The sequence below is a fragment of the Zalophus californianus genome, chromosome 6 (assembly GCF_009762305.2).
Source record: "Zalophus californianus isolate mZalCal1 chromosome 6, mZalCal1.pri.v2, whole genome shotgun sequence".
Taxonomy (NCBI): domain Eukaryota; kingdom Metazoa; phylum Chordata; class Mammalia; order Carnivora; family Otariidae; genus Zalophus; species Zalophus californianus.
The window spans coordinates 118,477,885-118,499,488 of record NC_045600.1 but is presented as its reverse complement, the minus strand read 5'-3'; the positions used below and the strand labels follow the sequence as shown (position 1 = coordinate 118,499,488).

Here is a 21,604-nt window from a genome sequence, read left to right as displayed (position 1 = left end):
TGGCAACAGACCTATCCACAGAGACCTGGCAGGCCAGAGAGGACTGGCATGATATATTCAGAGCACTAAATGAGAAAAATATGCAGCCAAGAATACTATATCCAGCTAGGCTGTCACTGAAAAAAGGAGAGATAAAAAGCTTCCAGGACAAACAAAAACTAAAGGAATTTGCAAACACGAAACCAGCCCTACAAGAAATACTGAAAGGGCTCCTCTAAGCAAAGAGAGAGCCTAAAAGTAACATAGACCAGAAAGGAACACAGACAATACACAGTAACAGTTACCTTACAGGCAATACAATGGCACTAAATTCATATCTTTCAATAGTTACCCTGAATGTAAATGGGCTACATGCCCCAATCAAAAGACACAGGCTATCAGATTGGATTAAAAAACAAGACCCATCAATATGTTGTCTGCAAGAGATTCATTTTAGACCCCAAAACACCCCCAGATTGAAAGTGAGGAGGTGGAAAACCATTTACCATGCTAATGGACACCAAAAGAAAGCTGGGGTGGCAATCCTTATACCAGACAAATTAGATTTTAAAACAAAGACTGTAATAAGAGATGAGGAAGGACACTATATCCTACTTAAAGGGTCTATCCAACGAGAAGATCTAACAACTGTAAATATCTAGGCCCCTATAATGGGAGCAGCCAATTAAAAAAGCCAATTAATAACAAAAGCGAAGAAACACATCAACAACACAATAGTAGTGGGGGACTTTAACACCCCCCTCACTGAAATGGACAGATCATCTAAGCAAAAGATCAACAAGAAAATAAAGACTTCAAATGACACACTGGACCAAATGGACTTCACAGATATATTCAGAACATTCCATCCCAAAGCAACAGAATACACATTCTTCTCAAGTGCCCATAGAACATTCTCCAGAATAGATCACATCCTAGGTCACAAATCAGGTCTCAACCGGTACCAAAAGTTTGGGATTATTCCCTGCATATTTTCAGACCATAATGCTTTGAAACTAGAACTCAATCACAAGAGGAAAGTCAGAAAGAACTCAAATACATAAAGGCTAAAGAGCATCCTACTAAAGAATGAATGGGTCAACCAGGAAATTAAAGAAGAATTTATGAAACTCAACACCCAAAGGACAAAAGATCCAATCAAGAAATGGGCAGAAGACATGAACAGACATTTTTCCAAAGAAGACATACAAATTGCCAACAGACACATGAAAAAGTGCTCAACATCACCTGGCATCAGGGAAATCCAAATCAAAACCTCAATGAGATACCACCTCACACCAGTCAGAATGGCTAAAATTAACAAGTCAGGAAACGAAAGATGTTGATGGGGATGTGGAGAAAGGGGAACCCTCCTACACCGTTGGTGGGAATGCAAGCTGGTGCAGACACTCTGGAAAACAGTATGGAGGTTCCTCAAAAAGTAGAAAATAGAGCTACCATATAACCCAGCAATTGCACGACTGGGTATTTACCCCAAAGATACAAATGTAGGGATCCAGAGGGGTACGTGCACCCCAATGTTTATAGCAGCAATGTCCACAATAGCCAAACTGTGGAAAGAGCCAAGATGTCCATTGACAGATGAATGGATAAAGAAGGTGTGGTGTATATATATGGAGTATTATGCAGCCATCCAAAGGAATGAAATCTTGCTATTTGCAATGATGGGGATGGAACTGGAGGGTATTCTGCTCAGCGAAATAAGTCAATCAGAGAAAGACATGTATCATATGACCTCACTGATATGAGGAATTCTTAATCTCAGGAAACAAACTGAGGGTTGCTGGAGTGGGGGGCGTGGGAGGCATGGGGTGGCTGGGTAACAGACATTGGGGACGGTATGTGCTATGGTGAGTGCTGTGAATTGTGCAAGACTGGTGAATCACAGATCTGTACCTCTGAAACAAATAATACATTATATGTTTAAAAAAAATAGAAGAAAAAAGAAGAAGATAGCAGGAAGGGAAAAATAAACCTGTGGCAATCAGAAGAGGAGACGAACCATGAGAGACTATGGACTCTGAGAAACGGACTGAGGGTTTTGGAGGGGAGGAGGGTAGAAGGTTGGGTTAGCCTGGTGATGGGTATTAAAGAGGGCACGTACTGAATGAAGCAGTGTGTGTTATATGCAAACAGTGAATCATGGAACACTACATCAAAAACTAATGATGTAATGTATGGTGATTAACATAACATAATAAAATAAAATTTAAAAAAATAGGGTTGTTGTAGGTGTAATTAGTTAAGTTGAGGTCATTAGGGTGGCCTCAAGTCCAGGATGACTGGTGTCCTTACGAATGGGGGAAATGTGGACACAGACACACACAAGGAGAAAGCCACATAAACACAAATATGGCCATCTAAAAGCCAAGGAGAGAGGTCTGGAACACATCCTTCAGAGCCAACCAACCTTGCAGGCAATTTGATTTTGGACTTCCAGCCTCCACAACTGTGAGGAAATAAGCCACCTGTTCTGGTTTATAAGTCCTCTTAGCATCTGTAGAAATAAGCCATCTTTGTTTAAGCCACTCAGTCTGTGGTACTTTGTTACAGCAGTCCGAGAAAACTAATATATTGGACAGTGGCAAAAGTGGATCAAGGCATCTCACTACCAGAAATATCTTTTTTTTTAAAAAAAGCCAATATTGATTAAATTTTTCTTCAAAACAGGGAAGTAATAGGATCATGTATAGTTGTTTCCCCCATTATAAAGCTGTAATAGGACAGCAGAATCTGGGACTCTCTTTTCTCAAGAAAGGTACATGGCCTGCTCTGTAGACTGCCAGAGATGAGGAATTATCAATGCTATCAAGAAAATACAGTCTTTCTCCAAAAGAAGTAAACTATGCTACATCAGCAGGAAGCTATCTCAACCTTGTAGCCAAAAGGACTATTCTATTTGTCCCCCAACACCTGTGCTGCACCCCCTCTTCTCTCCAGTCCCCCACCCTGGGCTTACCCCCCACATGCAGGTCCTGTTGGTTGGGACCCATGCCAATCCTACTGCCCCTTGAGCAGCCTTAGTACAGGGAGTGTGCCCACTTGTCCTGCACTTAACATCACCTTCATGGGAGCTAGGCTGAGAACACCCTTGAGTATGTTTAAAGTACCATTTCTATACCCACAAGGATACTCCAATGTTTTGTGCATGTGGTCAATAAGTATTTCCTAAAATAGAAATTTCTGCTTATCATTCCATTCCTCTGGGAGAGCTGGGTAGCTAAATTTTACTAAGAACAAGCTTATCTTACATAGATGACTCTTGAGAGGGTATATAAGACAATGTTTTCCAAACTAGAACAAAAATAGTCAAATTCTGAATACAAAAAATCACTCATGAAAAAATGCCAATCTGCCTCATACAGTCACCATCTGATGAGCAGAAGGACTGATAAGAATACACTTAGATCCTCAGCTTTCCATACAGAAATGGTATTTGTTTATCTTACTAAAAATAAAGAAAACCTGAAGTCCTGTACAACACAAGGACAGAGGAATAACAGAATGAGCTCTGTGAGGGCACCATGCCATCTGAAGCCACAAAGAAATGCACCTTTGTCACTCTGCTCCTGTCACCCAGATACGCTCTGTTACCCAGGCAACCTGCATGGTTCTGTCCTCTACAGGAGGACAGGCTGGCTGTTTCCCAAATAAATTATTGCTTCTAATATATCCTGATCATAATGTTCTCAATAAACATTTACTAAAATTTTTAAGTAAGGAAAATGCAAAGTAATAAGATTGTCATGAGCCCTCCTTCTGTTGGCTGCTGCCTCATCAATACATTCTTGATTGACATAGTACATTGTCCTCTGTGCTGGATTATGTAGCTATTTTTGTAATCACATTTAATCTCAAAGTATGATTGAACACTACAGTCTCCATGCTATACTATTTGTGTTGTATACACGTGGTTTAATGATGTCATGACATACAAACTATATACAGTGGCCACTGCTTCCCACACTTCACCCTAAAGAAAATTAAAAAGGAAAGGCCCATGAATTTAAAGCCCTGAAAGCACAAAGCATACCAGGAGGCAGACGGGAACATTGAGCATGCAGCATCCCAGTGACCATCACTTCCCTGATGTTTTGGGTTTTTTTAGACCACTATATTTTTTTAATTTAATTTTATTATGTTATGTTAATCACCACACATTACCTCATTAGTTTTTGATGTAGTGTTCCATGATTCATTGTTTGCACGTAACACCCAGTGCTCCATGCAGAACGTGCCCTCTTTAATACCTACCTATCACCAGGCTAACCCATCCACCCACCCCCCTCCCTTCTAGAACCCTCAGTCTGTTTCTCAGAGTCCATAGTCTCTCATGGTTTCTCCCCCTCTCCAATTTCTACCCCCCCTTCATTTTTCCCTCTCTACTATCTTCTTTTTTATTTTTAACATACAATGTATTATTTGTTTCAGAGGTACAGGTCTGTGATTCATCAGTCTTACACAATTCACAGTGCTCTGATGTTCTACATGTAAGAAACCTCCTGCCTTTCTGTGGCAACTTCCTCTGGAAAATAATAATATGATAGTATACTCTGAGGTTACATGAGGAGGTGCTTGTACTCACCAACAATCTCACTGGGTTCCTTGTTATAAAGCTTTTTGTTCCAGAAAAGGAGTCTGAATAGTGGAAAGGAGAACAGGAGAACGAAGCAAATCCCAACGAACATGTGTGCAGTAAATCCTGCGAAGTCCAGGCCCTGGAAATAGGAAAGGAGAAATGAAATAACAGATGAGATTCTCCTCTGCATAGGCATAGCGCCCAATTTAGGACACCCCCAAATGACAGATCCAGGGAGGGCTGAGCCCTGAGATCCAGCAGGGGCAGGCACGTCAGGGTGGTGGGTTAGTTAGCTCAAGGGTCACAGGGCCCAGCACAAAACCCACAGAACAGGTGCTCTTCTCTACAATTTTGAAAATGTTTAAGGTTTGTTTCTTTTGTGTCAATAAACCAATCCCTACCTGGGTGTTATGCTTAGTGAAATAAGTCCATCAGAGAAAGACATGTATCATATGACCTCACTGATATGAGGAATTCTTAATCTCAGGAACAAACTGAGGGTTGCTGGAGTGGTCGGGGGTGGGAGGGATGGGGTGGCTGGGTGATAGACATTGGGGAGGGTATGTGCTACAGTGAGCGCTGTGAATTGTGTAAGACTGTTGAATCATAGATCTGTAGTTCTGAAACAAATAACGCAACATATTTTAAGAAAAAAGAAAAAGAAGAAGATAGCAGGAGAGGAAGAATGAAGGGAAGTAAGTCAGAGGGGGAGACGAACCAGGAGAGATGATGGACTCTGAAAAACAAACTGCGGTTTCTAGAGGGGAGGAGGGTAGGGGGATGGGTTAGCCTGGTGATGGGTATTAAAGAGGGCACATTCTGCTTGGAGCCCTGGGTGTTATGAACAAACAATGAATCATGGAACACTACACCAAAACAAATGATGTAATATATGGTGATTAACATAACAATAAAAAATTTAAAAAAAAACAATCCCTACCTGAATAACAAGCAACCTTAGGAGAAAACAAAAACAGTTATCACAGACAATCTCAACATTAATTGGGTCTACCTTCACCACTGGACTGACACATTCGTCCAGGGTGAAAAAAGACAGATGGGGGCAAAACATAAAACTATGTGGCAATATTTGTCCATTTCAAGGTAAGTTGGGTTTTCTAAATATTTCATTTAAGTCCCTGATATCAATGTGAAAGAACTTCCTTGGCTGGAGAGCACAGCCCTCTGCAGGGCAGCCAATGGCCATCAGGACTGAGGTGGCCCAGAGCATCCCTACTGGCCATAAGGGGCCCAGGCAGGAGCTTCTCCCTCCCCTCACACTTCCTTTGCCTCTCTGCAGAACGATTTGCCATGGTCAGCTGCTGAGGATGTTTTGGGGTAAAATCCCCCACTAGATTAATCTGTCAGGGAATAAGTCAGCAGCATCATTAGCTGGTTTTGTCTGTCTTTTACTCTGTGCTTATACATTCAGCAGATATATACAGATGATCCCTGAAGGTAATTAATATTTTTTGAAGGAAGGTGCCCACTAAAGCAGAGGTACTTGTATCCTGAGTAATTCTGGATACTTTTTTGCACATATTAACTATAAATTTTTGTCCTGTTAGAAATGATGGGACAATTGGAAAAAAAGGAGGGGGTAAATTAAAGAAAGAAAAGGACTAAGGAGTTCCTGGAAGGAGCTCCACAACAAAACAACACAGCTTTGAGTAGAAGTATTTGGTTGCTACTAGAGTTGCAATGGGTGGATTTATCAAATGAGAACAAAGCAGAGCGGGAGAATCCCAGGTGAAAAATTTAAGAAATAACATAGGCAGATGCACTATATCATGGAATTTAAATATTTTCACTAAGCTTATTAGGTTCATGTATCTGGGCTTCCCTGCTTCTTTACACGCCTCTGTAATTTCCGACACTCTTCTCCTTAATGTCCTCAGTAACAAAACCACCCACTACTATACTTGCATCAATACAATGGTTAAATGCAGCCCTTTCTTGCAAGGTGCTGTTTCTATTTTGCCCCTTTCAGTCTTGTTTTGTACTGTTTTGGTTTTGGCTCCACTCAGCTACTTTCTTCTTAGTTTTCCACAAAGTCTTCATTCAACAGTGGAAGTGGCCAAAATCTGAGGCATGTAAAAATATGAAAAGAGGATCCCCCCAGAATCAGATTAGAACATCCACAGCCTCATACACTACATATATTCCAGGAGGATCCAACTGAGTAACTTTTAGAACAAGACACTTTCAGCCAAGTTCTAAAAAACAGTCTAATGAAATAGAGTAGCCATGTTCTCACTTGAACTATTTCTATACCCATTCTACTACAAATTGTTTTCTATTTGAACTTTTAAGGTTTTAGGGTTTACATTTGTGTATGTAAACTTTTTGTTTACATTTTGTGTATGTAACTTTTGAGTTAATTTTTGGGCGAAGTGGGAAGTGTGGATTGATGTTCATTTTTCCTACATATGGATGTCCTTTTGTTCCAGGACCATTTGTGGAAAAAAAAAAACAATAATCCTTTCTTCACTGAATTGGCTTTCCTCCTTTGTCAAAAGCAATTATTCATTGATGTGGGGGTCTGTATCCAGACTCTCTACTTTTTACCTATTTACATATTTACCGGTAATGATGCCAATACCACGATGTTTTGGTTATTGTGGTTTTATAGTAAGTCTTGGAGTTAGGTAGCGCTAGCCCTCCCATTTTGTTCTTCCCACTAAGAGTTATTTTTGGCCATTCTGAACACGTTGAATTTCCATATAAATTTTAGAATCAGTTTGTCAGTTTCTACCAAAAACAACAACAACCCTGCTATGGTTTTGACAGGGATTGCATAAATCTGTGGATCAATCTGTGAAGAACTGATATATTAACAATATTGGGTCTTCTGATCCATGAACAAAGTATCTCTCTCCATTTAATTAGATCTTCTTTAATTACTCTGTAATAGTTTTCAGTATACAGGTCTTGCATATGTTTGGTCAGATTTACCCTAAAGTATTTTATATATTGATGCTAATTTCCAATTATTTATTGCCAGAATATAGAAAACCACTAATTTTTCTATATTGATCTTATATTGCACACTTGTCAAATTTACTTATTTCCTTCAGTCCTTCAGACTGCAACATAGATTCTAGAAATGTCCGTAATTAACATCGACAGTTACGTCATATGCAGATAAAGACTTTTAATTCCACCTTTCTGATATGGGTGTCTTGTATTTCTTTTCTTGCCTTATTGTATCAGCTAGAGCCTCCAGTAAAATGATACCCTGAAGTGGTGAGAACAAACATCTTTGTCTTACTTCTGATCTAAGAAAGAAGGCATTCAATTTTCACATTTAAGTAAGATGTGTTTTCATAGATGCTCCTTATTAGGCTGATGAAGTTCTCTTATTTTTCTAGTTATTGAGAGATTTTAATCAGTAATGAATGTTCTATTTTGCCAGTTATTTTTCCATTGAGATGATCATATGAATTTTCTCAGTAAATTGCATTGATTGACTTTTCAAATATTATAAATTCTACTTGTTATGACATATTATCCATTTTATATATTATTCAGTTGGATATGCTAATTTTTAAAAATTTACTTTCAAAAATCAAAAATCTATGTTCATAAGAAAAACTTAATAGTTTTCTTATACTGGTTTTGTCCAGTTTAGGTATCAGAGCCTCATAGAATGAGTTGGAAAGTATTCTCTTTTCTTCAATTTGCTCTAAAGCTTTATGTAGGATTGGTATTATAGCATTATTTCTTCCTTAAATATACATAGATTTCACCAAAGAAGCTATCTTAGCTTTGATCTCTCCAGATTCTCAGTTCCATCCCCTCAACTCAGAGAGTCTGAAGGGCTCCACATGGGTTTTCCATCCCTGTACTACATCCTAGAAACTCTCTCAAGGCAGTAAACTGGGGCAATCATAGGGCTCACCTCATTTGTTTCCCCATTCTCAGGGATCACTGTCTTTTTTTTTTTTTTTTTTTTTGCCTGATATCCAGTTTCTTGCTTATTACTGTCTGGTTTTGCTTTGTTTGGGGTTTTGTTTTTTGGATTTTCATTAGTTTTCTTTTGGGATATCTCAAGGAAGAGGGCAAATCCAGTCCCTGCTACTCTTATCCTGGCCAGAGCAGAAGCTGTGTTATCTTTTTTTATCCATGTGTATCCACATACAAATATTCTGGGAGACTACATGCACCAAAACTTTAAGAAGATTTATCTCTGAGTGGTGAGATTATGACAATTTTTAAATTTTGTATGTATGATTTATATTTTCTACAATAAATGTATTACTGTAAAATAAAAATAAAACAGTATTTTTCTCTAAAAATAGTTCTCTCCAATGTGTATGAGGCCCATCCTGGATGATAGGTGCCCCTAGAACAGATTATAGGGCTCTGCCAACTTCTGATGTGCTCCAGGGTAACATGATAATGGGTATACTGCTCAATTCACGAAGCAAGCCTGCTAAAGTGTTGCCAGCCAATTTCCCAGGGTAACTAGGGAGTATTACAGTTCAGACAAAGCATCTAAATTATACCCTGAATCTCTAAAATATGGTGGGTCTACAAAATGTCCATCAACACCTCAGAGCCATGAACTCCCAAAAGCTTAAATATTTTTATAGAAGACAGCACACATGCACAAACACACTGACACACTTCACAGACACACACATAAACACATCATCTACAATAAATGATACCAATTTGGAAGCATTTTTGCTAATACTCCAAAGAAGAAATATTGAGAAAATTCTAATGACCAAAGAATGTTAAATGAAAATTATATAATTTTAATTTTAATTCTTTTAAGATATATAAAATATCATTTTCACTCTCTAGTACTTTGTTTTTACTTTAGTGTACAAAGAAATTATATATTAATATTTATAAGAGCTTTCAAAAAATTCCTAAAGACCTTCATTTTATGATCCTTCTTTAAAATAATCTTAAATTCTTCAATAAATTCATCCACCAGTTGAAAAATGCAAGAGGACAGATCATTTTATTCTTAGTATTAGTTGGAAGAAACCTTAGTTCCCATTAATATAATATACTATGACTAAGTAGATAATGTTATCCATCATCAGACCACTTCACTCTACACTGCAGGATCAGTCACCTAACCTCCCCTCTCAAGATAACCAATAGCACTTAACATGAAGAAGTGATATGGAAGAGCTTAGTTTCTAATAAAAGCTTCCACATTGGGTAGAATGCTAAATGGGCAAGTAAGTTGGGATCTATATTTATTAAAAGCAACCCTGTTACACTGGTACATACATACCATCTTCCTCAACTCCTGGTTGGAAACAATAATGACATTTGGTGGGTCCCCAATGGCAGTGGCAGCTCCTCCAATATTTGTGAAGATCACTTCTGCAATCAGGACTTGTCTTGGATCAAGGTTGAGCACCTCACATAACCTGTCACAAATGGAGGAAAATAAAAGTAGCCATGCTATTCAATTGTGACAGGCCCATGTGCAACCTAAATATTTTTAAAGCACTTGCTTATACAAGACAGGCGTGCACACGCACGCACGCACACACACACTTGTACTTGCTTGTACAAGAGAGGCGCACGTGCACGCGCACGCGCACACACAGACACACACACACACACACCTATAAGAAATGCAATGCTGAGGAATAAACAAAGACAACAATGTTTACAGAGCTACAATTGACCCTCAGCATTGCATTTCTCTGAAAGTTAACTGACTACCCATCTGAACCATCAGTGTGAAAATGTACCCCCATCAGAAACCCCCCCCCCATATCTGGAGGGAGCACAGTTCCCTGTGTGCAGGCCCTGGCACATGTAAATTGGTGCTGACCACCAGACTCCTCAGAGTCAGGGGTGTGGCAGTACAAAAAGCACCAACACTCAGTAGCTCACACCAAGCCTACCAGCCTAATTCCTTACCCACCTTCCCTTTCTCAGATGCTGAGGCCCTAATGTGTCTCCTCACCTCTTCCCTCTAACTACTACCTGTGGACCTCTTCCTGAGAGAATGAGCACACACTCTACAGCTGTGGTTCCCTGCCTTGGCTGCACACTAGATTTGTCTGGGAACCTTTGAAAAGTCCTGCTGTCCAGCCCATGACAGACCAATCCCTGGGAGTGGGCTTGGGGAGAAGCATTCTACAGCTCCTTAGGTGGATCCAGTGAGCATGAAGTTGAAAAATGTTGCCTTAAAGAAGGTTTAGGAAACACATCACGGCCCACCACATCTGCCCATCTGCAGCGCCCACTTCCATATAGAAACCAGGCCTTGGGTCTCCAGGCTGCTGCAGTCAGGGGTCCTTCCCATCATCTCCCAGCTCAGAGCATAACCAATAGCACATCTGAGGGGGGTCAGCCTACAGAGCCATGTGTGGAAGCTGAGGAGGGACAGGAATGAATCCAAAAAGAGGATCAGACCCCAAACAGCCACAGCAACAGCAGCAGCAGCCGCAGCAGCTCTCAGCCGAGGAAGCTCCCAGGATCGGGCTCCAGCAAGAAAATAATTTGTACACTAATCAATAATGCTGGAGCAAGCACAGAGATGGCATCCTATGTAAATGGGTCTAACTCTTTAACTGTAAAGACTAATGCTACTCCAGACAAAGGCAGAAGAATGTGATTAAGCTCATAAAGTCATGAAGAATATGGTAATATAAATAGTGAATCTGAACACACTAACACTTAAATCTTGAAAGATGCAATTTTTAGAATAATAAATGGAATTGCTACTCTCACGGAAAATTACAAAGTTGGTTCCTGGAACAGTGAGGATATAAACAAATCCCAGCAAGGCTTGGGGATGCCAGGAATATGGATGCCCCCCTGGAAGCCCGCTTTCATTGGAGCTGCCATCAGAGAGTGCAACAATACACTGGGACCTGGCACCTGTGGGTGATACTACGGTTTTCAAACCAGTGACAGCAGCAGAGTCGCCTTGGTAGGAGGGGGTGAGTATGGCCTGCCTCTTGACCCCTGAGGTCTCCTCGAGGCAGAGTTTGGTACCTGCCATTAGTGGTACATGTTACAGTTTACAGCACCCTTGAAACACGTTCGTTCCAGCCCTCATTTGCCCTCAGAAGAACCCCACATACTAGGAGGTGTTACACTCCCCTCACAGGAAGCCTGAGTCCAGTGTCCCTCACCCCAAATCCCTGCCTACATGCAGGGAGTGAAAAGGCAGCCAAGTTTGCAGGAGCTTGGACAAGAGACCAACTCTCCACACTGTAGGCAGCACCCATGGGGATGCTGCCTGCTCGCTGCTCCTCCCCCCAAACCCCTCCCCTCTGCTCCAATTCACTCCACCTCTGAGAGTCGCCATTCTTCAAATGCCAAAGGCATCACCTAGAATTAGTCCTGAGCCCTGGAAGTAGCCCCTTATTGATCACTTTGAACTTGCTATGTCTCATGCCTCATGTCCAGGAGGATCTCTTGTCCAGCAGAATCCTCAAAACACTAGCTTGAGTTAGTCCCTTTGATGGTACAACCCAGATCAGTGTAGCTAAAGTGACTTGTCTGGGACCCTTCATTATATAGCTTGCTTCCCTGAACCCCCAGCGGGTACCTGTTTCCCTAGGACCAGCTGAATACCAGGAACCATCTTCAAAATAAAGAACATTAAGTATGGATAAAAGGGGACACCTGGGTGGCTCATTGGTTGAGTGGCCAACTCTTGATTTCGGCTCAGGTCATGATCTCAACATTGTGAGATCGAGCCCCAAATCAGGGTCCATGCTCAGCATGGAGTCTGCTTGAGATTCTCTCTCTCCCTCTGCCCCTCTCCCCACTTCTGCTCTCTCTCTCTTTCTCAAATAAATAAAATCTTAAAAAAAAAAGTATGGATGAAAGTATAGGCCCATGGCCTTGCAAGGAGCCTGCATGACTGGGTCTGAAGCTCAAGCTTCAGAAGATTCAGGGCAAATGGCCTCTGATGCTCAATAAATGTCTAATTAATGAAGTGGATGGAATTAAAAGGAATGAAATGGGGAATCAAACTGAATCTCTCTCTCCCAACGTTACCCTGCAAAGCCTTGTCAGGCCAGGTCCTGCAACCCTCCAAGGAGCCCGGTGAGAGCAAGATGGCTGCCCCACCTTCCCCAGACCCTGGCTACATGCTCCTGCCCACATGGCAGGAGCTCCCACACTGCTCTGTCACACTTGTGACCAGCCCAATGGACAAGATCTTCTGGCACCTGTCAGTCTGTCCCCCACCCCTGGACAGCAAAGTCTGAGTTTTCTGATTCCCACAGGTGTTTCTGTGGCCACCACTGCTGCTGTCACAGCCACAGCTAAAACCATAGCCTTAGCCAAGAGCACTGAGCACCACAGTCCCAAGGGATGCACAGGCTAGACCAGGGCACACCAGCAAAGGGAAAGTGGGGACTAGATTGAGCAGCAAGAACACACCACCATGAGCCTGGCCTAATGCCCATGCAGGGCCACTCTGCATACCTTATGGTCACAGGAGTAAAAAGCAGCAATGTGGTGACATTGTCCAGGAAGGCAGACAGGACAGCAGCAATGAGACACAACATGATGATCATGGCCCACACTCTACCCCTAGACAGTCGGTATGTCTGAGATGCACACACAGAGAAAGGAACAAGCCAGGATTAGTGGGGTTGAAGAATAAATGTGACTAAAAACAAACTGAGGGTTCTAGAGGGGAGGGGGGTGGGGGGATGGGTTAGCCTGGTGATGGGTATTAAGGAGGGCACGTTCAGCGTGGAGCACTGGGTGTTATGCACAAACAATGAATCATGGAACACTACATCAAGAACTAATGATATGATGTATGGTGATTAACATAACAATAAAAAAATTTTAAAAAAAGAATAAATGTGACTTTTCATTAGCGATTCTAAGAACTAGGGGTCCAAAAAAACACTGTATGGTGGATTAAAACTTAGACCCACGAATTCCTAAATTTGCTATGATGAGGAAGTGATATTTTGTACCTGAACATTCTGAACCCACGTTGACCTACATTCCTTCCCTCTGATTCTCCTTCTCACAGTGCCCTGTGATGGTACACTGGTTACAGTGTTATAGCCCTCTATCCCTTTAACATTATCCAGTATTTTACAATCTCCTTTTGGTTAGACAGACTGGGCTGTGACCCTTAAGCCTGATGATTGTTGACAACTTAGATTTTAGGGACTTTTAGTACCAATATTGAGAGGAGACCAGATATTTGAAGGTGCAAGGGGGTACAAAAAGATGGCAAAAATCATAGCATAGTTCTATCATTCAGAGTTTGCAAAAGGGTTTGATGAGTAAATAATCTTTTAAAAGAATTTTCCAGTTCAAAAAAAAAAAAATCAAGCACAACATTTGCCTTTGCAGTAGGAGGGCATGGCAAGATCTCCTCTCACCAACCTTGAGTGACAGCACCAGTACAGAGTCTGGCTGTCAGAACTTGCTGATGGACTCCTCAGGATTCCAGGTACAGAAGTGAATGTTTATATATTCAATGATTAGAAAGTGATCATTGAAATTATTTCACCAAAAAGCAAGTAATCAGAAACTGATCACTTGAAATATTTAGATGGTCTAAAATGCAAAACAATATTTGATATGTAGCTTTCAACTTGCCAATTTAACTAATGTTACACAAGCATTCAACTCAAATACTCTTTTCCTTGATCTCCTTCTTCAGTTTACTGAGAAGAAAGTGTTGCTCAGAGCCACCAACTCTGCACAGCAACTGTACCCAGGCTTACATCTGTGATTTTGAAAAGGAGAATGGAACTTTAAAATATTTGCTTTAAATGGTAGTTTTATTAACTGAATATGCCATGGCAAAAAATTAATTAATTAATTAATACATAAATATTAAATATCACATCAAACCTACCTTTACAGCACAATAATCAAAAAATCCAGTTTCTGAAAATATGGCTACTAAGATCATCTGTGGGGAAAACAGAAAAAGGAGATAAGGAGAATCTTTTAGCAGTGCACCATCCTGAAAGGACATCAGAGTGATCAGTTACAGATCTCAGCTCTGGCCTCTGTATGACATCAAGCTTCTTGCTCTCTTGCTGAGTGTAGTCCACTTACGAACTTCCTGAATTGAGCCTCTTGTTAACAGGTTTGTACCTCTATATTTTTGTCCAGGGTTATATGTACCCAAGGTACATTATCATTCCACCTAATCTTCACAACAAATATCAGGTATTATCATTACTCTCTGGTTTTTTTTTTTAAGATTTTATTTATTTATGTTAGAAAGAGAGAGCACGCACGAGCAGGGAGAGGGCCAGAGGGAGGGGGACAAGCAGACTCTGTGCTGAGCTTGGAGCATGACAGAGGCCCAATCCCATGATCCCGAGACCATGACCCAAGCCAAAACCAAGAGTTGGACGTTCAACCAACTGAGCCACCTGGGTGCCCATCATTATTACTCTGTTATACCAGGAAACCAAGGGGCAGAGTTGGGAAATGACTTGCTAACAGTCACAAAGCTAGAAGCAGGAAAGGAAATGAGCCAGAATATGGCCTTCTGTACCTACATGTCCACACAAGCAACAATTAAACATTTTAAGATTTTTAAACTGGGTTAAATTTTGTTTTCTAAAATAATGAAACAGATTTTCATCACCAATTTGATCAAGACATGCAAATAAGAGCAGTTACATTGAAATTATTATTCTCTGGGTTCTATATGAACCCAGAACTTGTGCTTCTTTCTAGTGATGACATAGAGATAGTAACAAAAAGGAATGTCCCATTTACTCCAAATCTAATCAACCAGATATTTCAACCAGCCGGAACTTTCTGGATGATTCTGTATTCTATCTCCTAAGATGGCAATATACCAATGCATTGAACTTGGAGCAAGAAGATGCAGGTTCAAGTACTAATTCTGCCACTTAGAAGTAGTTTAACCTTGTGCAAACAAAATTATTTAATCCTCTGTATTTCAGCTTTTCCCCTCAACTTTAAATGTTTTATTCCTTGAATAAATGAACCTGAATTATTATAGAAATTCAATAAAATTACATAAATTAAAGTACTTAGAAAATAGTGGGCCCAATACTGTCTTTCAAATATACTGCATAAAACGAAAATTTCCAAAAATCAGTTTAGACTCAATAAAAATATCTATCTCATCTATAGTGACCACTGATGTTTATCCTAACCCAAATGGCCACCTCCATCTGTTGCTGTCTGTAGAATGTGGTGCTTCACGCACCAATAGATGCTTCACATGAACTGAATTGAATGGGTAGGTCCTGTGTGGTCTTCCATTGTTGTGGGGAAGCTGGCCCACACATTTGCTGCCAAAACTACCCAGAAGAAACTGAGACTCAGGGATTGGGGTAAGTACCCCATAGGTGGCTGACTGCCATAAAATAAAGAAGATAAGGCAGGGGCCTGGATATGTGAACTATATTTCCACATTCAAAGTTCTAGAATCCTGCTGAACTGACATCAACTGAGAAAAAAACTAAACCATTTGTTATGGGCTAAATTATGCCACTTTCCCCCACAAATTCCTATGGTGAAATCTTAACCCCAGTACCTCAGAATAAGTTAAAGTGAGGCCCTAATCCAGTATGACTGGTATCCTTATAAGAGGAGATTGCACACAGACACACACAGAGGGAAGACCAGGTGACAATACAGGGGAAAGATGTCATCCACAAGTCAAGCAGAGGCCTCAGAAGGAACCAACCCTGCTGACACCTTGGTCTCAGAAATCCAGCCTCCAGAAGTGTGAGGAAATAAATTTATGTTTTTGAAGCCACCAATCTGTGGTACTTTATTATGGCAGCCCCAGCAAACTAATACACCATCCATTTAAGGTGTTTTTTTTACAAACCATTTCAAATACTAACAAAATGGTAAACACACACTTCCCTAAGGTTTTTTTTAAACTTATTTTATGAGACATCTGTTATGTCTTCTTTCTTCTTTCCAGATGTGCAGGCCCTACTATATATTTTTCAGGACCAACAGGATTATGAGTTTCTCTTTAAAGCCTGAGTTCAGAGAATTGCCCTGTCTCCTTACACTCTACTCAGAAAGGAGGCAGCTAGTTTGGATCACATTAAAGGCTAGAGCAGCATGGCCTTCTGTTATGACTACCCAGGAGGAATAAACATTACCAAGGAAAATGAGGAAATATAGTAACCTGCTTTATACAAAGTAGGTCTTTTGTCCAGAAAGGAAAAACCCTCCTTCAGACCACGTAGCTGTTGTGGGTCTGTTCAAGAACACATGCAGCATTCCCACTGCCGTCCAGGCCCTTATCAATTTTCACTTATTCTAGTTAAATCAGTTTATGAGACATAAACTATTCTTTAGGGACAATTTCATCCATTTGCCATGTAATTATAGGTGTTTTTCTAATCACCAAAACTTACATGGTTCACTTATTTAGAATATTCCATTTTATATTTTAAGAGCAGTAATTTTATACTTTAAGGCCATTTAAAAAAATTGCTAAATTTTTTAAATGGCAATATTATTTAACTATTAGACAGGCCTACGGCTGCAATTCTCCACCTAGCTAACCAGAGCACCAATCATTCCATTCCTCCACAGGAGAAATTGTCTAGACCTGTACTAACACTTCTTAATCAAGCCCTAATTGTCAAGCAGCACAATGTCTTTAATATAATGAAAGATTATCAGCAGTAGCAACAAAAAAGAAGGTGCTGGGTTACAGCAGGCTAGGAGCCCTGTTCCACTGGGAGGACTGTAATTACCATGCCAAACAGCAGGGCCAAAGTCTCAAAATCAATCCACTCCACCACATGGGTCAGGCTGGGTCTCTGCAATCAAAGCACAAGTTTCCCAATTAATCTTGGGCATCATCCTCTTGGTGATAGGCTGTAAAAAAAAATGTGCTATTCTTTATGGGAAGCGCACTCATTGGGCCAGAGTCAAAAATCACACCATCCCCTTGCCTTTGAAATTAGAGTATATCAATGAAAACCACTTGTGACCCAAGGCATAATAATGTCAAGCCTATGCATTTATTTATAAGAAAAGCAAATTTCTTAAATCCTGTCCCTGGCAACTCCATGAAGAACTATAGCCTGAATTGCAGGATTGACCCTTGAGGTTGTGAGGTCCCAACATGCCTTCCTTGGTGTTGGACTATGAGGCCAGGATGGCAATAACTGAAGGTCACACTTGTCCTACTCACCAGTTGTCCATCCACTCTCACTTCATCTTCTAACAACCCTGAAGAGTAGGGAAGGCTGGAGTCATGGGGAAATGGGAACATGGAGTGTAAAGTGAGGGCACTTTTAGACTCTAGTTGTTGGGAAAGGACTGCACAGTGGCCCAGAGAGCTAACCACAGCACAGGCTGTGTGCCACATTAACGTTTTCTAAAACAAAATAACTCCTACTATACTACTGCTTAAGAATTAATAAAAGTAACAGTGGCTTATGTATAAGTTTTAGGACTCTGGGACATTTTACCCTAGAGTTAGTATTTGTTTATACCAACTCTAGCCAAGAAAAAATAAAAATAAATAAATAAATAAATAAATAAATAAATAAATAATAACTGAACATAGCTCCCATAGTTTTTTAAACCAGTTATTATTCTTTGGTTGACTGGATGGCCTATAGTAGCACTTTGCAGAACACTCTTCTGAATTCTATAGAGTTGTTTTCAAATCCACTTCTGTGTGCTGCCACCTTGTTTGGTTCCAGTACTGCTCCTCAAACAATGGCAGGCCTCCATTTTCAGTGGGTGCTTGGCCTCTCCTGCCTCCCTACATTCACTCCTATGTTCCTGCCAGACAAGCCACACACAGACACTGATTATGTGCCATCAACCCCCAAACACACATCTCTAGGGACCTCCTGATGTCTGCAAGACAGAACGCCAACCTCACCATTTCTCACCTCTGCTCCAGGCAGGATGACCCCCTCTAGTTCCCAAGGGCTGACAGCACAAAGTCAACTCTAACACCACTCAGCTGTATAGCCTGGGGCAAATGAGTGGCCATGATAAGCCTTTCCTCAATCAAAATGGGGAATAAAAAATGTGTGTGTGATAAAGTCAAATGAAAAATACTCATCAATGTTGAAAGGTTTGTTAGTTCATGCTTCAAGCATGGTTCCTGAGGGAGAAATGTGGAAAGAGTATACGAAAGAATGAAAATCACCAGCTAACACCTAATTCCTAGACTGTCTTTGAATCTTATACCCTATGGAGTGGTAAGCCATTGATTCAAAATGTTACAACTTACATCTCCAATCACTGCCAGCACTGCTAATGCCGCAAGGGAACCCAACATGGCCGCCAGGGTTCTGTGAACAATCTGGAAAGGAACATAGGAAATTATGTCATTCTGATCCACAGGGGTTTAAAACACACAAAAGCCTATATTGCTATTTGTATCCATTAATGTCAGCCATTCTGTACCATATCTATTAAGAAAATAAATAAATCATGGGTCTTGCTGTTTCAGAGTCACACACAAATAGCACCAGTCTGCCTTCTAAAGAAAGCTGATTTCATTTCCTGAATAATTAGATGACCCAGAAGTAGAAGCAGAAGGCTACAGTATGTTCTATAAGGAAGCCTGCAGTAAATTGTCATTAATTATTTACCATATTATCCCTAGGCAACTAGACCATTAGTTTCACAACATAAATCAATTCTGCCCAATTACTGAGACTGTTATTAAACCAAAGGTATATTGTCAAATGCTTAATCTAATTGAGACTTCGGTGTTATCACTGAATCATGAAAGTACTTTTTCTGTTTAATTATAATTCAAATGGACACGGAATTTCTGAGACAAAATATGAAGAAAGGCAAGGATGCAGAGAAATTGGAACCCTCCAACATTGCTGGTGGGAATGTAAAATGGTGCAGCCATCATGGAAAAGCTTGGCAGTTTCTTAGTAAGTTAAATAATTACCATATAATCAGAAATTCAACTCCTAGGAATTTCTCAAGAGAAATGAAAACATATGTTCTATTAAATTAATTAAACGAGGCCATTAAACTGAAGTGGCTCTAACACCTTAGCAGCCTACTAAGCAAACCAAAATCTAAGCTTATAATAAATGCCTCAAGGTTAAGAAATCAAAATCTAAGGACAACTCATCATAAACAGCCAACTAGACTTCCCAAATATGGCAAACACTTAAGCTATAGCTAAACAAATTATTTCCTTGCTACACTTCCCCCTTTTCCCTGTAAAAGTCTTTTCCATACCTCCTGTTGGTAGAGCACTCCTAAACACTGCCAGTTTGGCACTGCCCAATTCAAACAAATTTTTGCTCAAATAAACTCTTAAAAATTTACTATGCCTTGATCTTTTAATAATTCACATAAAGCATAAATGTTCAAAGCAACATTATTCAAAATAGACAAAAACTGGTAACATTCCAAATGTTTATCCATGGTAAGTGAATAAAAAAAGTAGTATATGTTACAACATGGAACTACTGACACATGCTCTGTTATGAATGAACCAAAATGCATTATGCAAAGTGAGAGAAGTCAAACACGAAAGACTGTATATTGTGTCATTCCATTTATATGAACTGTCCAGAAGAGGTTAATTTAGAGAGACAGAAAGATCAGGGTTGCCTAAGGCTAGAGGTAACAATAGAGACTGATTGCAAATGGGCCCTAGCGGTCTTTATGGGGTGATGGAACATTCTAAAACTGTATCATGCTAATAGTTGCTGCTGTGGTCTGAAAGTTTGTGTCCTCCCAAAATTCATATGTTGAAATTCTAATCCCTAAAATGATGGTATTAGAAGGTGCAGTTTTGGGAGGTCATGAGGTCATGAGGATGGATTCCTCATGAATGGGATTAGTGACCTTATAAAAGAGGATCCAGAGAGATCTCTTGCTTCTTCTACCATGTGAGGATACAATGAAAAGTCTGCAACCCATAAGAAGGCCCTCACCTAATGCCTCCAGAACTGCCATTTATAAGCCACTCAGTTTGTGGCATTTTGCTATAGCAGCCCTAAGAAACTAGTACTGAGAAGTGGGGACACTGCTATAATCCTTAAAAATGTGGAAGCAGCTTTGGAACTGGGTAATGGGTGGAAGAGTCTGGAGGGGCACACCAAGAAAAGCCTACATCGTTACTAACAGACCATTAAAAGCAATTCTGGTGAGGGCCCAGAAGGAAAGCAGTCTGAGGAGAAGCCTCAGTCTTCATAGAGAATACCTAAGTGGTTGTGAACACAAAATGTTGGTGAAATATCAATGGTAAAGGCCATTCTGAGGAGGTCTCAGACAGAATGAGGAACATATTACTGAACAATGGAGAATAGGTGATCCTTGTTATAAAGTGGCAAAGGACTTGGTTGAATTGTGTTTGCATCTTATTTGTGCAAGGTAGAACTTGTAAGGGATGAAATTGGCTAACTGGCTGAGGAGATTTTTAAGCAAAGAGATGAAAGTGCTGCCTGATTACTCTTCAATGCTTGGAGTAAAATGAGAGAAGTGAGAAATGACTTAAAGATGGAATGGTTAATCAAAAAGGAAGCCAAACTTTAAAATTTGGAATTCTCAGTCTATCCAAACTGAAATAAATGAGAAAGTTTATTTAGGAGAGAACACAAAGGGCATGGCCAAATTTGGTAAGGTTATCAGTTTGGATCTGACATCTCAACAGAAGCTAGGAGCTAGTCATCAAGACAATGGGGAGAATAGTCAGCCGTCTAGACAGAAGCCCAGACCTACCATCCAACACAGTGAAAGAATAGCCCAGAAGATATTTCAGAGATCATCAGGGCTGCCCCTCCCATTCTAGGCCCAGAGTGCAAAGGCCTACATGGCAGAAAGATTTCAAAGGGTGAGCCAATGCTGCTTGGCACTGCTTCACATCGTGGGCTCAAGTGGACCTAGTGCACCCAACAAAGCACAGGGGGCATGGCTTTCTCCACCTAGATTTTGAAGAATGGACCTCCTGGAGCCCTAGGCTTTGGACCCAGGCATAGGACCAACAAGAGCATAAGATCACAGCAGAAAGCCCCTGCTAGGGCAATGCCCAGGACAGCAGTAGACAAGTAGAGCCACAGGCCTTTGATTCCAGCCTGCAGAATA

General features: G+C 40.5%; 1 protein-coding gene across 2 annotated transcripts in view; it reads right to left on the bottom strand.

Moving 5' to 3' along the window:
• The window catches only part of OCA2 (OCA2 melanosomal transmembrane protein), a 526,634-nt gene that overhangs the window by 367,323 nt on the left and 137,707 nt on the right, over positions 1-21,604 (bottom strand). For both annotated transcript variants that reach the window (XM_027572901.1, XM_027572904.1), the window contains exons 10-15: positions 18,774-18,845; positions 17,272-17,337; positions 14,412-14,468; positions 13,007-13,131; positions 9,837-9,975; positions 4,586-4,718 (exon numbers count right to left, since the gene is read on the bottom strand). In XM_027572901.1, the coding sequence (XP_027428702.1) occupies positions 4,586-4,718; positions 9,837-9,975; positions 13,007-13,131; positions 14,412-14,468; positions 17,272-17,337; positions 18,774-18,845 (592 nt within the window). The remainder of the gene's footprint in view (positions 1-4,585; positions 4,719-9,836; positions 9,976-13,006; positions 13,132-14,411; positions 14,469-17,271; positions 17,338-18,773; positions 18,846-21,604) is intronic.